Source organism: Carassius auratus, chromosome 43, assembly GCF_003368295.1.
Source record: "Carassius auratus strain Wakin chromosome 43, ASM336829v1, whole genome shotgun sequence".
Taxonomy (NCBI): domain Eukaryota; kingdom Metazoa; phylum Chordata; class Actinopteri; order Cypriniformes; family Cyprinidae; genus Carassius; species Carassius auratus.
The window spans coordinates 22746420-22761070 of record NC_039285.1 but is presented as its reverse complement, the minus strand read 5'-3'; the positions used below and the strand labels follow the sequence as shown (position 1 = coordinate 22761070).

Here is a 14651-nt window from a genome sequence, read left to right as displayed (position 1 = left end):
TATGAAGCCAGAAAGGTTCACAGCAACATCACCACTGAAATTTAATGTCGACACTTTTTCCAGTGGTATACGGTGCTTGAATGTGTACAGCTCCTTACCATTCACATAAACCTGATGAATTGAAGGAACACAGCCCACGTGAGGACCAAATCCTAGCTTTATTTTAGGAGTGCAGTGAGTCTTGTTCTTAAAACACGTACCTGATATCCTTCAGATTTCATAACAGTAAACATCTCAAATGCTTCTCCCTTTTTAAAGGGGTTGTCAGAGACAATTTCCTCAGTTCCCAAACTTCCTTTTATTAGACTGTTCATGGCCACCTTCTGGTCCATTCGAGGGTTGAAGTGGAAAGCAATGTCATCATTGCTGGACTGCCCAGTCTTGAAATTGATTTCAAATCTGCATGGAAGTTCAAACATGTTGAAGCAACCAATCCTAATAACAGTGAATTATTTGTGTCCCATTTCCCAAATTTTACAATGAAGTAATTCCTTACCGATCAGCATTAGTGGGAACAACTCCCTGTAAGTACAAGGCCATGCCTTCTCTCAGTCCTCCGGATATTGGGGCCACATAAGGAAGGTTCTGCGGTACACACAAGAAAATTAGAATCAACGAGTATGAACCAGATTATCAGGTTTTGAACTCAGTGAATTAGAAGAATGTAGGATTTCATTGATGTTTCAACTGATCATCACAGTCTGCTCTTGGGTGAGAGCAGACTGTGGGTTCTTATGCACTGCTGGTCCTTTATGTCACAAGTCACTTTTAATGATCGCTCACTCACAGGGTTTTGGACCGGCTGCAAGATCTCTGATTGTACGGTGGAAGGATCCCCATGTGAGCTCCCCAGAGTAGTGATTTTTGTTCTAACTTTTGTAGGAAATACAGATGCTCTCCAGTTCTGATGAGGGAACAGAGACATGTGACTTTAGAAATCTCTTCACCTTCAAAGCCATTCTCAGTGGATTCTGTGACAGTATCATTCATTCTGCAACATTGCTTTAGCTGAAGAAGCAGTGACCTACTTGTATGAAGCCAGAAAGGTTCACAGCAACATCACCACTGAAATTTAATGTCGACACTTTTTCCAGTGGTATACGGTGCTTGAATGTGTACAGCTCCTTTACCATTCACATAAACCTGATGAATTGAAGGAACACAGCCCACGTGAGGACCAAATCCTAGCTTTATTTTAGGAGTGCAGTGAGTCTTGTTCTTAAAACACGTACCTGATATCCTTCAGATTTCATAACAGTAAACATCTCAAATGCTTCTCCCTTTTTAAAGGGGTTGTCAGAGACAATTTCCTCAGTTCCCAAACTTCCTTTTATTAGACTGTTCATGGCCACCTTCTGGTCCATTCGAGGGTTGAAGTGGAAAGCAATGTCATCATTGCTGGACTGCCCAGTCTTGAAATTGATTTCAAATCTGCATGGAAGTTCAAACATGTTGAAGCAACCAATCCTAATAACAGTGAATTATTTGTGTCCCATTTCCCAAATTTTACAATGAAGTAATTCCTTACCGATCAGCATTAGTGGGAACAACTCCCTGTAAGTACAAGGCCATGCCTTCTCTCAGTCCTCCTGATATTGGGGCCACATAAGGAAGGTTCTGCGGTACACACAAGACAATTGGCATCAGTGAGTATGAACCAGATGCTTATATCAGGTTTTGAACTCATTGAATTAGAAGAATGTAGGATTTCATTGATGTTTCAACTGATCATCACAGTCTGCTCTTGGGTGAGAGCAGACTGTGGGTTCTTATGCACTGCTGGTCCTTTACGTCACAAGTCACTTTTAATGATCGCTCACTCACAGGGTTTTGGACCGGCTGCAAGATCTCTGATTGTACGGTGGAAGGATCCCCATGTGAGCTCCCCAGAGTAGTGATTTTTGTTCTAACTTTTGTAGGAAATACAGATGCTCTCCAGTTCTGATGAGGGAACAGAGACATGTGACTTTAGAAATCTCTTCACCTTCAAAGCCATTCTCAGTGGATTCTGTGACAGTATCATTCATTCTGCAACATTGCTTTAGCTGAAGAAGCAGTGACCTACTTGTATGAAGCCAGAAAGGTTCACAGCAACATCACCACTGAAATTTAATGTCGACACTTTTTCCAGTGGTATACGGTGCTTGAATGTGTACAGCTCTTTACCATTCACATAAACCTGATGAATTGAAGGAACACAGCCCACGTGAGGACCAAATCCTAGCTTTATTTTAGGAGTGCAGTGAGTCTTGTTCTTAAAACACGTACCTGATATCCTTCAGATTTCATAACAGTAAACATCTCAAATGCTTCTCCCTTTTTAAAGGGGTTGTCAGAGACAATTTCCTCAGTTCCCAAACTTCCTTTTATTAGACTGTTCATGGCCACCTTCTGGTCCATTCGAGGGTTGAAGTGGAAAGCAATGTCATCATTGCTGGACTGCCCAGTCTTGAAATTGATTTCAAATCTGCATGGAAGTTCAAACATATTGAAGCAACCAATCCTAATAACAGTGAATTATTTGTGTCCCATTTCCCAAATTTTACAATGAAGTAATTCCTTACCGATCAGCATTAGTGGGAACAACTCCCTGTAAGTACAAGGCCATGCCTTCTCTCAGTCCTCCGGATATTGGGGCCACATAAGGAAGGTTCTGCGGTAAACACAAGAAAATAAGAATCAACGAGTATGAACCAGATTCAGGTTTTTGAACTCAGTGAATTAGAAGAATGGAGGATTTCATTGATGTTTCAACTGATCATCACAGTCTGCTCTTGGGTGAGAGCAGACTGTGGGTTCTTATGCACTGCTGGTCCTTTATGTCACAAGTCACTTTTAATGATCGCTCACTCACAGGGTTTTGGACCGGCTGCAAGATCTCTGATTGTACGGTGGAAGGATCCCCATGTGAGCTCCCCAGAGTTGTGATTTTTGTTCTAACTTTTGTAGGAAATACAGATGCTCTCCAGTTCTGATGAGGGAACAGAGACATGTGACTTTAGAAATCTCTTGACCTTCAAAGCCATTCTCAGTGGATTCTGTGACAGTATCATTCATTTTGCAACATTGCTTTAGCTGAAGAAGCAGTGACCTACTTGTATGAAGCCAGAAAGGTTCACAGCAACATCACCACTGAAATTTAATGTCGACACTTTTTCCAGTGGTATACGGTGCTTGAATGTGTACAGCTCTTTACCATTCACATAAACCTGATGAATTGAAGGAACACAGCCCACGTGAGGACCAAATCCTAGCTTTATTTTAGGAGTGCAGTGAGTCTTGTTCTTAAAACACGTACCTGATATCCTTCAGATTTCATAACAGTAAACATCTCAAATGCTTCTCCCTTTTTAAAGGGGTTGTCAGAGACAATTTCCTCAGTTCCCAAACTTCCTTTTATTAGACTGTTCATGGCCACCTTCTGGTCCATTCGAGGGTTGAAGTGGAAAGCAATGTCATCATTGCTGGACTGCCCAGTCTTGAAATTGATTTCAAATCTGCATGGAAGTTCAAACATGTTGAAGCAACCAATCCTAATAACAGTGAATTATTTGTGTCCCATTTCCCAAATTTTACAATGAAGTAATTCCTTACCGATCAGCATTAGTGGGAACAACTCCCTGTAAGTACAAGGCCATGCCTTCTCTCAGTCCTCCGGATATTGGGGCCACATAAGGAAGGTTCTGCGGTAAACACATGAAAATAAGAATCAACGAGTATGAACCAGATTCAGGTTTTGAACTTGAATTTGAAGAATGGAGGATTTCATTGATGTTTTAACTGGTCATCACAGTCTGCTCTTGGGTGAGAGCAGACTGTGGGTTCTTATGCACTGCTGGTCCTTTATGTCACAAGTCACTTTTAATGATCGCTCACTCACAGGGTTTTGGACCGGCTGCAAGATCTCTGATTGTACGGTGGAAGGATCCCCATGTGAGCTCCCCAGAGTTGTGATTTTTGTTCTAACTTTTGTAGGAAATACAGATGCTCTCCAGTTCTGATGAGGGAACAGAGACATGTGACTTTAGAAATCTCTTGACCTTCAAAGCCATTCTCAGTGGATTCTGTGACAGTATCATTCATTTTGCAACATTGCTTTAGCTGAAGAAGCAGTGACCTACTTGTATGAAGCCAGAAAGGTTCACAGCAACATCACCACTGAAATTTAATGTCGACACTTTTTCCAGTGGTATACGGTGCTTGAATGTGTACAGCTCTTTACCATTCACATAAACCTGATGAATTGATGGAACACAGCCCACGTGAGGACCAAATCCTAGCTTTATTTTAGGAGTGCAGTGAGTCTTGTTCTTAAAACACGTACCTGATATCCTTCAGATTTCATAACAGTAAACATCTCAAATGCTTCTCCCTTTTTAAAGGGGTTGTCAGAGACAATTTCCTCAGTTCCCAAACTTCCTTTAATTAGACTGTTCATGGCCACCTTCTGGTCCATTCGAGGGTTGAAGTGGAAAGCAATGTCATCATTGCTGGACTGCCCAGTCTTGAAATTGATTTCAAATCTGCACGGAAGTTAAAACATGTTGAAGCAACCAATCCTAATAACAGTGAATTATTTGTGTCCCATTTCCCAAATTTTACAATGAAGTAATTCCTTACCGATCAGCATTAGTGGGAACAACTCCCTGTAAGTACAAGGCCATGCCTTCTCTCAGTCCGCCTGATATTGGGGCCACATAAGGAAGGTTCTGCGGTACACACAAGACAATTGGCATCAGTGAGTATGAACCAGATGCTTATATCAGGTTTTGAACTCATTGAATTAGAAGAATGTAGGATTTCATTGATGTTTCAACTGATCATCACAGTCTGCTCTTGGGTGAGAGCAGACTGTGGGTTCTTATGCACTGCTGGTCCTTTACGTCACAAGTCACTTTAATGATCGCTCACTCACAGGGTTTTGGACCGGCTGCAAGATCTCTGATTGTACGGTGGAAGGATCCCCATGTGAGCTCCCCAGAGTAGTGATTTTTGTTCTAACTTTTGTAGGAAATACAGATGCTCTCCAGTTCTGATGAGGGAACAGAGACATGTGACTTTAGAAATCTCTTCACCTTCAAAGCCATTCTCAGTGGATTCTGTGACAGTATCATTCATTCTGGAACATTGCTTTAGCTGAAGAAACAGATACCTACTTGTATGAAGCCAGAAAGTTTCACAGCAACATCACCACTGAAATTTAATGTCGACACTTTTTCCAGTGGTATACGGTGCTTGAATGTGTACAGCTCCTTACCATTCACATAAACCTGATGAATTGAAGGAACACAGCCCACGTGAGGACCAAATCCTAGCTTTATTTTAGGAGTGCAGTGAGTCTTGTTCTTAAAACACGTACCTGATATCCTTCAGATTTCATAACAGTAAACATCTCAAATGCTTCTCCCTTTTTAAAGGGGTTGTCAGAGACAATTTCCTCAGTTCCCAAACTTCCTTTTATTAGACTGTTCATGGCCACCTTCTGGTCCATTCGAGGGTTGAAGTGGAAAGCAATGTCATCATTGCTGGACTGCCCAGTCTTGAAATTGATTTCAAATCTGCATGGAAGTTCAAACATATTGAAGCAACCAATCCTAATAACAGTGAATTATTTGTGTCCCATTTCCCAAATTTTACAATGAAGTAATTCCTTACCGATCAGCATTAGTGGGAACAACTCCCTGTAAGTACAAGGCCATGCCTTCTCTCAGTCCTCCGGATATTGGGGCCACATAAGGAAGGTTCTGCGGTAAACACAAGAAAATAAGAATCAACGAGTATGAACCAGATTCAGTTTTTAACTCAGTGAATTAGAAGAATGGAGGATTTCATTGATGTTTCAACTGATCATCACAGTCTGCTCTTGGGTGAGAGCAGACTGTGGGTTCTTATGCACTACTGGTCCTTTATGTCACAAGTCACTTTTAATGATCGCTCACTCACAGGGTTTTGGACCGGCTGCAAGATCTCTGATTGTACGGTGGAAGGATCCCCATGTGAGCTCCCCAGAGTAGTGATTTTTGTTCTAACTTTTGTAGGAAATACAGATGCTCTCCAGTTCTGATGAGGGAACAGAGAAATGTGACTTTAGAAATCTCTTCACCTTCAAAGCCATTCTCAGTGGATTCTGTGACAGTATCATTCATTCTGCAACATTGCTTTAGCTGAAGAAGCAGTGACCTACTTGTATGAAGCCAGAAAGGTTCACAGCAACATCACCACTGAAATTTAATGTTGACACTTTTTCCAGTGGTGTACGGTGCTTGAATGTGTACAGCTCTTTACCATTTACATAAACCTGATGAATTGAAGGAACACAGCCCACGTGAGGACCAAATCCTAGCTTTATTTTAGGAGTGCAGTGAGTCTTGTTCTTAAAACACGTACCTGATATCCTTCAGATTTCATAACAGTAAACATCTCAAATGCTTCTCCCTTTTTAAAGGGGTTGTCAGAGACAATTTCCTCAGTTCCCAAACTTCCTTTAATTAGACTGTTCATGGCCACCTTCTGGTCCATTCGAGGGTTGAAGTGGAAAGCAATGTCATCATTGCTGGACTGCCCAGTCTTGAAATTGATTTCAAATCTGCATGGAAGTTCAAACATGTTGAAGCAACCAATCCTAATAACAGTAAATTATTATTGTCCCATTTCCCAAATTTTAAAATGAAGTAATTCCTTACCGATCGGCATTAGTGGGAACAACTCCCTGTAAGTACAAGGCCATGCCTTCTCTCAGTCCTCCTGATATTGGGGCCACATAAGGAAGGTTCTGCGGTAAACACAAGAAAATAAGAATCAACGAGTATGAACCAGATTCAGTTTTTAACTCAGTGAATTAGAAGAATGGAGGATTTCATTGATGTTTCAACTGATCATCACAGTCTGCTCTTGGGTGAGAGCAGACTGTGTGTTCTTATGCACTGCTGGTCCTTTATGTCACAAGTCACTTTTAATGATCGCTCACTCACAGGGTTTTGGACCGGCTGCAAGATCTCTGATTGTACGGTGGAAGGATCCCCATGTGAGCTCCCCAGAGTTGTGATTTTTGTTCTAACTTTTGTAGGAAATACAGATGCTCTCCAGTTCTGATGAGGGAACAGAGAAATGTGACTTTAGAAATCTCTTCACCCTCAAAGCCATTCTCAGTGGATTTTGTGACAGTATCATTCATCCTTCAACATTTTTCATTCACTGCTGTTTCATTACTTCAGAAGTGACTTTTACCGATCGGTCACTCACAGGGTTTTGGACCGGCTGTAAGGTCTCTGACTGTCTGGTGGAATGTTTACCATGTGGTCTGCTCTGACTGGTGAATGTAGGAGGAAATGAAGATGCACTCCAGTTCTAATCAGTGAACAGAGAGAGTTTATTTAGAAATCTTTTCAATCTTCATTCAATTCTCACTGGATTCTGACACAGTGTAATTCGTGCTGCAATATCTCCACAGCTGTAGAAAATGAAACTTACGTTTATGAAGCCAAAAAGGCTCACAACAACATGTCCACTGATATTTAACGTTGACACTTTTTCCAGTGGTATACGGTGCTTGAATGTGTACATCTCTTTACCATTCACATAAACCTGATGAACCAAAACAACAAAACTTTTTTGAGGACCTACTGTAACTTCTCTTAAGGGTCATGTGGTGACTTTAAACACATACCTGATATCCTTTAGGTTTGATGACAGTGAACATCTCAAAAGTTTCTCCTTTTTTAAAGGGGTTGTCAGAGACACTTTCCTCGGTTCCCCATTTTCTGTTCCTGAAGCTGTTCATGACCACTTTCTGGTCCAGTTGAGAATTAAAATGGAAAGCAGTGTCATCACTGTCAGATTGCCCAGTCTTGAAATTTATTTCAAATCTGCAGGGAAGATGAAACATTTTAAAACATCAAAATCCAAACAAACAATGTGAAATAAAATAAAAAAAAACTGTTGTTTTTGTCCAAATTGACCAACAAAACAATTCCTTACTGGCCAGCTTTATTGGCAAAAACTCCCTGTAAGTACAAGGCCATGCCTTCTCTCAGTCCTCCTGCAATTGGGGCCACATAAGGAAGGTTCTGCAGTAAACACAAGAAAATAGTCATCACCATATATTAACCAGATTCTTATTGCAGGCTTTGAACTTCTGATTTTATATTTAAAATGTAAAAATCATGAAACATTTTTCATGCACTGCTGTTTCTTTTAGTGCTTGTCCTTTGTTGTGTCTTTAATCCCTGGTAAGTATCTGTTACTCACAGGATTTTGAACCAGGTTGCTCAATGAATGTCTCATCTGTGGATTAATAGTAGGCATATTATGTTCGGAGCCAATCAACGACCACCTTCCACCCAGCACAGATGAATGTTCTCCGAAAGTCATACTTGCACTCTGCCCAAAGATAGAAGTTCCCGCACAGCTCTGTAAAAGCAAGAGGGTAGTAGTCGAATAACAAATATTTAAATAAAGTCTACCAGACATTTACTTATTAACCTCTTAATGCACCAGCCCACCGGTCAGCCTGTTGGCATTCTTTTTCATTGTTTTTTTTTTCTGTCACATATCTTAGTAATACTCATGACTAACATATCATTTGAAAACTTAAAACCTCAAAATTCATCCTGTGAAAACATTTTTGGAATCAGGACATTGCATCTTTTGGCAGTCTCTTTCCCCTTAGTGGGTGGAGTCAGGTGTCATATTCCAAAATGTATTATGGTTTTTTGGAATCAAAACTTTTTATAATCTTGACAAAATACATATAGTCTGAAAGTTCTGAGTCTCAAGATACCATATTTAGTAGTTATTATGTGATAGAAGTAATACTGACAGAGATATTTAGACATTTGTGACATAAAAATGCATATAGAAAATTCAGTGACGTTTTGATGGCTGTTTGTGGTATAACACCCTAAATAAAATCTCTCAGGAACCTACATTTTTAAAACATCAACTTCAAATTTGCAACATAACTTATTTAGACATTTTGAAAAATATTTATTTTATACAAAATAAAAATTCCTAACAGTAAATTTAAACTTCTTGAACTTTTTTATACTTATTACTTTTTTATATATTTTGAAATGATTCCACTTCTGCAATAATCTGCAGATTGTCTTCTTAAGAGTCCAAGAGTCCAAAAATGGGGGGTGGCACTTAAAGGGTTAACCTTTTGCTTTTACTTAGTCAAGTGGTCCTGCAGTGACATTAATTTTTAAAATACTCCTGTCGCCTTTTCAGTTGTATGTCTTGCACATTACAAATCAAAGAATAATCTAGTGTATGTGCCTAAGTAATGAAAACTAAATAAATTTAATATAATCTGAAAATACATGTAAAAGATGAGGATCACCTTGGTGAAGACCACGTTTGTCAATGAAACTTCTCCTCCAACACTTAGAGCAATGACACGATCCAGAGGTATACGATGCTGAAATTGGCCAACTTCGCTTCCATTCAAATACACCTTCAGATTGAAAATGATTAAATACAGATATCTTTCTGATCTTTTAGGCTTTACACAATGCACTCAATGTACAGGACAAAATTTCAAAACACCTGATAATTTTCAGAATTTACGGCAATCATCAAATCAAAGCCGCTGCCCTGTTTTAAAGGTAATTTCAGTTTTTCCTCTTTTCCCCATGCCCCATGTTTGCAGCTGTTTAGGACCATGCAGTTGCTGCTGAACTGTGGCCTGATTTGAAAGGCAATGTCATCTCCTTCAGATTCCCCACACTTCAGATTCACCACAAAGCTGCAATGATCAAAGACAACGTGAAGGAGTGAACTAGTTACTCAAACACACTTTCATTTCCAGTCATGAACAGAAAGATTCACCTCTCACATCCAGAGGGAACAGATCCCTGAATGAAGATGGCTTTCCCAGCTTTGAGTCCTCCAGAGATACGACTCACGTAAGGGACGCTCTGCATAGTAAATAGTATTCTGTATGTTATGATCAGTTTTAGAGCCGACTTAAATACAACTTCCCCAGTCTTTGGAAATGCACAAGTTAATTAGGAAAACAATACTATATGTCAGGAGTGTAAGAAAGACTGAGAGATCACTCACGAAGCCGGAGATGGTCTGGAAGCTCGACTGGAACTCTGACTTGATTGTAAAGCTCATGTTGTCGGTCTGACAGGCTGATGCACAGGTGGGTTAAAGTTTCAGGATGAGCATTGCAGGTGGTGGTCTTGGTTTTATACTTTTTGGTGGGTAGGAGTGGTTTAGCCTTTAGGGGTTTTTTTAGCCATAAGGCATTTCAAAATAATGTTAAGAGTTCATTTTGGCTTAGCAACCCAAAGGCGAAATTTGAAGCTATGATGTTTGGGATCATTTGCATTCTCAGAACAGTTTTGCCCAAAGCCATATTGCACATCTGTGCTCAAAGCTTAGAGGCATTTTACAGTTAATCTGAGCTGATATTTCCATGTTTTATCTGCATGCTTATTGGACTTCATAACAGTTAACCTCATAGTCAACTGCTGTCAAGAGTTTTACTTTTAAGCATGCCTATAATTTCAATAAGCTGTAGTTTCTGTATTTTTATTATTTCTTTTGGTTTAACTTTTTTGTAAAGTAGTAAAATACCTATTTATATAACAAGTGTAAAAAACAAATAACAACAAAAAAAAAAAACAATCATGATGCATGCATGTTCCTTCATCATGGCCATCGCAATTTTCCACATTAACCTATTATCAGGCATCAGTTATTATCAGATATTTCAAAATAATAGAATATCCATCACCCCCCCTCTCTTTTTTCAAGTTTTTTAATGAGGAGAACAATGTGTGTTAATGTAATGTTAATGTAGCTTGAACGTGTGACAGTAGTACGCAGTGTGACAGTCATGTAATTTATGATACGTTCTGAATTTTGAACTAAACCTGTTCCAGCCAGAAGGCAGACTTCTGACTTTGATTATCAAATTATTTGCTCAGCTAGCAGAATTCTCACAAGGTCTTAAAGTGTAAAGCACGAAAGTCAACATGCAGGATCAGAACATAACGCTGTTCTCAGCACTATTCATGCACATACACTTCATCACATTATCTCTGAACGGATGGATTACCAGTAAATGCCAACTGAACTTGTCTCTGAGTGGCAAAACTAACGATTACAGACTACGGGTCTTTCTAAAAAAAAATTAGCATATTGTGATAAAAGTTCATTATTTTCCATAATGTAATGATAAAAATGTAACTTTCATATATTTTAGATTCATTGCACACCAACTGAAATATTGTTTTAATACTGATGATTTTGGCATACAGCTCATGAAAACCTAAAATTCCTATCTCAACAAATTAGCATATCATGAAAAGGTTCTCTAAACGAGCTATTAACCTAATCATCTGAATCAACTAATTAACTCTAAACACCTGCAAAAGATTCCTGAGGCTTTTAAAAACTCCCAGCCTGGTTCATTACTCAAAACCGCAATCATGGGTAAGACTGCCGACCTGACTGCTGTCCTGAAGGCCATCATTGACACCCTCAAGCGAGAGGGTAAGACACAGAAATAAATTTCTGAACGAATAGGCTGTTCCCAGAGTGCTGTATCAAGGCACCTCAGTGGGAAGTCTGGTGGGAAGGAAAAAGTGTGGCAAAAAAAACGCTGCACAACGAAAACAGGTGACTGGACCCTGAGGAAGATTGTGGAGAAGGACCGATTCCAGACCTTGGGGGACCTGCGGAAGCAGTGGACTGAGTCTGGAGTAGAAACATCCAGAGCCACCGTGCACAGGCGTGTGCAGGAAATGGGCTACAGGTGCCGCATTCCCCAGGTCAAGTCACTCTTGAACCAGAAACAGCGGCAGAAGTGCCTGACCTGGGCTACAGAGAAGCAGCACTGGACTTTTGGACAGATTTTGCATGTCATATGGAAATCAAGGTGCCAGAGTCTGGAGGAAGACTGGGGAGAAGGAAATGCCAAAATGCCTGAAGTCCAGTGTCAAGTACCCACAGTCAGATTCCATCTGCTGAAAAGCTTTATGGAGATGAAGATTTTGTTTTTCAGCACGACCTGGCACCTGCTCACAGTGCCAAAACCACTGGTAAATGGTTTACTGACCATGGTATTACTGTGCTCAATTGGCTTGCCAACTCACTCCACATTGAATCAGTCATTTCTGCAAAAGGATTCCCGACCAAGTATTGTGTGCATAACTGAACATAATTATTTGAAGGTTGACTTTTTTTGTATTAAAAACACTTTTCTTTTATTGGTCGGATGAAATATGCTAATTTTTTGAGAATTTTGGGTTTTCATGAGCTGTATGCCAAAATCATCAGTATTAAAACAATAAAAGACCTGAAATATTTCAGTTGGTGTGCAATGAATCTAAAATATATGAAAGTTTAATTTTTAGCATTACATTATGGAAAATAATGAACTTTTATCACAATATGCAAATTCTTAGAGAAGGACCTGTATAAAAAATCACCGTCAATTATTGTGTGTGGTTTTGGGCATTGACATTCAGTGTGTCAGCCCAAGAACCTCATTAAGAATCAAGCAATAAACTGGCTAATTGTAATGTCATAAAATAAAACATAAAATTTTTTTTACACAAAAATACAATCCATTAAAACTTCTCCATGTCACAAATCATTAATAATTATTTAAGTCTTTTTTACTAACTAAATTACATATTAGACTTGCTTATCCAGCTGGAAAGGTTACATTAATTTGTTGCTAGGTATATGACTATCAGCCCTGTGTTCCTGTGTTGTTGTGTTGTTGTCACGATCATCAGCTGGAGTGCCCATGAACTCCAGTAGAGGGCAATCCACTCAGGACTCTTGTGTTCCCCATTACCACTCCCCTATATAAACTGTGTTTGGACTCTCAATGATTGTGAAGTCTTGTTTAGCCCCATCTGACATTTCTGGGCATTTTTCTTGTGTTTGTTTCCTGCTGTGTCTGATCTTGGATTGTTTATATTGCCTGTGATTCTCTGCCGCCTGCCCCGACCTCTGCGTGTTACTGTTTCTGATTTTGGATATTCCTTGAGATACTTGACACTGTTCTCTGATTACTACCTGTCTGATCATTCTGTATAATAAACTACTGCATATGGATCTAAACATCTCTGACTCCATGTTACAGTTGTGCTCCCCGTGACCCAGTTTCTCCCTTGTGTTTGATCATGCCCATATTTGGTTGTTCCTGCTCCTGTTTCCATTGAGTTATCCTTGAATTATGTATTTATGGTAAGTATAAATGAATTATCCTTGTTGATTTCTGTTTGTTTAAGCCCGGTGTTTTCCTGTGTCTAGCGTCCGGTGTTACACATCAATCCGTGGTCTACATGTGTTCCTGCTTGTTCTGTTTACCATTTTGGATTATTAAAAACAGTCGTTTACGTTACACCTATGCCTCCTTGCTCCTTCACAGAGGCTAAAGTGTTTCAGAACACCGGACCAAATACAAAGATGACAGAGGCTGAGGATCAGCTGTTGTGTCTTCGGCATGGTGCCCGGCCCTTTGAGAGTTATGTGAAGGATTTTCTCGAGCTGTGTCTTAACCGAGTCAAATATATATGACTCGGCTCAGTGCAAATCTATGGAGCCCCTGTACAAATCAGCATCATTGCACACATTATGTTATCATTACTGACTTGTTTAATATTCAGTCCACATGCATGAAGTGTAAAATGAGAAGGGCATAACCTTACAAAAAAAGAAAACACAAAAATTGCTGCTGCAGTTCTTTCATTCCTCTGCGGTTTGCTTGTTAAAAGCGCTGTATTACAATATTGTGGTTACAGAGACAGCCCTAATATGCAAAATTATGTTCTGTGGTTTTGTTCACTGTGATTTCAGTTTGTGTAATACCATGTTATGCTTTTTGTTATGCTTATGCATGTGCACAGATTTGGAAAACATTCAACATTCAATTCCATAACAGCATAAGGTTTTAGACTTTAATGCTTAAGTATATTTGATGTGACTCAGTTAAAGGCCCGATGGGTTTCCCCATTGTGTTCTTTATAAACTAAAGATGTCTGTTTTTTCTTTGCTTAAGTAACATATTTTCATCATGATGGTTCAACAATAATAAACTGAGTAATATGATGGTGTGTTTCATCACCCAATGATGAAAATAAAATGAGACCCTTTTACTGAAGGGGGGAAAAAACTGTTGGATCTGGTGGGAAGAGGTTCACAGGAATCAGTTGTTTCTCTTTAAATCTTCATTGCACTGAACATTTTCGTTTAGTGTGAAATAGCCTTAAGGAAGATCCTAACATTTGAAAGTTAGAAAGCCTTGAATTAAGAGCTTTCTGCTTGGTGAGGATGTGCAGTACAAATGAAGATGCGATTGAATACAACACAGTGCTGCTATTATTAAAGGGGTTGCTAATAAGTTGTCAATATGTTCATTTATTTTTGGCTGTAAGATTGCATCATATCAAGTCTAAATGTCACTGATAGGGACAACTGATTTGGTTTATTGCTTCATGCAAGCTATGTTAATTACCAGTAACGGAGATTCAGGTGCATGACAGTAATTTACAGTGAGTTATAAAAATGTTACCACTAATGATAGATGTCAATGCAGCCCGGGGCAGATTTGTAGCTACAACACTGAAATTCTCACAAGATTGAAGATAAATCATTTTAGCCAGCCAACTTTGGTGACAGTAGAA

General features: G+C 39.4%; 1 protein-coding gene across 1 annotated transcript; it reads right to left on the bottom strand.

Moving 5' to 3' along the window:
• Nucleotides 1-787: 787 nt before the first annotated feature.
• LOC113061324 (uncharacterized) lies at nucleotides 788-10119 on the bottom strand. The gene is made up of 33 exons (XM_026230343.1): nucleotides 10063-10119; nucleotides 9829-9917; nucleotides 9661-9745; nucleotides 8248-8409; nucleotides 7978-8066; nucleotides 7667-7865; nucleotides 7471-7584; nucleotides 7228-7347; nucleotides 6972-7088; nucleotides 6684-6772; nucleotides 6388-6586; nucleotides 6185-6298; nucleotides 5944-6060; nucleotides 5656-5744; nucleotides 5360-5558; nucleotides 5157-5270; nucleotides 4916-5032; nucleotides 4621-4709; nucleotides 4325-4523; nucleotides 4122-4235; nucleotides 3881-3997; nucleotides 3595-3683; nucleotides 3299-3497; nucleotides 3096-3209; nucleotides 2855-2971; nucleotides 2565-2653; nucleotides 2269-2467; nucleotides 2066-2179; nucleotides 1825-1941; nucleotides 1529-1617; nucleotides 1233-1431; nucleotides 1029-1143; nucleotides 788-904 (listed from the first exon to the last, which is right to left on the bottom strand). The coding sequence occupies exons 1-32, from the start codon at nucleotides 10117-10119 to the stop codon at nucleotides 1060-1062; spliced, it is 3999 nt and encodes a 1332-aa protein (XP_026086128.1). The 3' UTR covers nucleotides 788-904; nucleotides 1029-1059.
• Nucleotides 10120-14651: the final 4532 nt, after the last annotated feature.

Bases quoted from the DNA above. Each gene is read 5' to 3' on its own strand.
- LOC113061324 (XM_026230343.1), bottom strand. From the start codon at position 10,119: ATGAGCTTTACAATCAAGTCAGAGTTCCAGTCGAGCTTCCAGACCATC. The intron at 6,587-6,683 runs GTAAGGAATTAC...ACTTCCATGCAG, and splicing joins GTTCCCACTAATGCCGATCG to ATTTGAAATCAATTTCAAGA. The intron at 6,061-6,184 runs GTAGGTCACTGC...TTCCCTCATCAG, and splicing joins ACCTTTCTGGCTTCATACAA to AACTGGAGAGCATCTGTATT.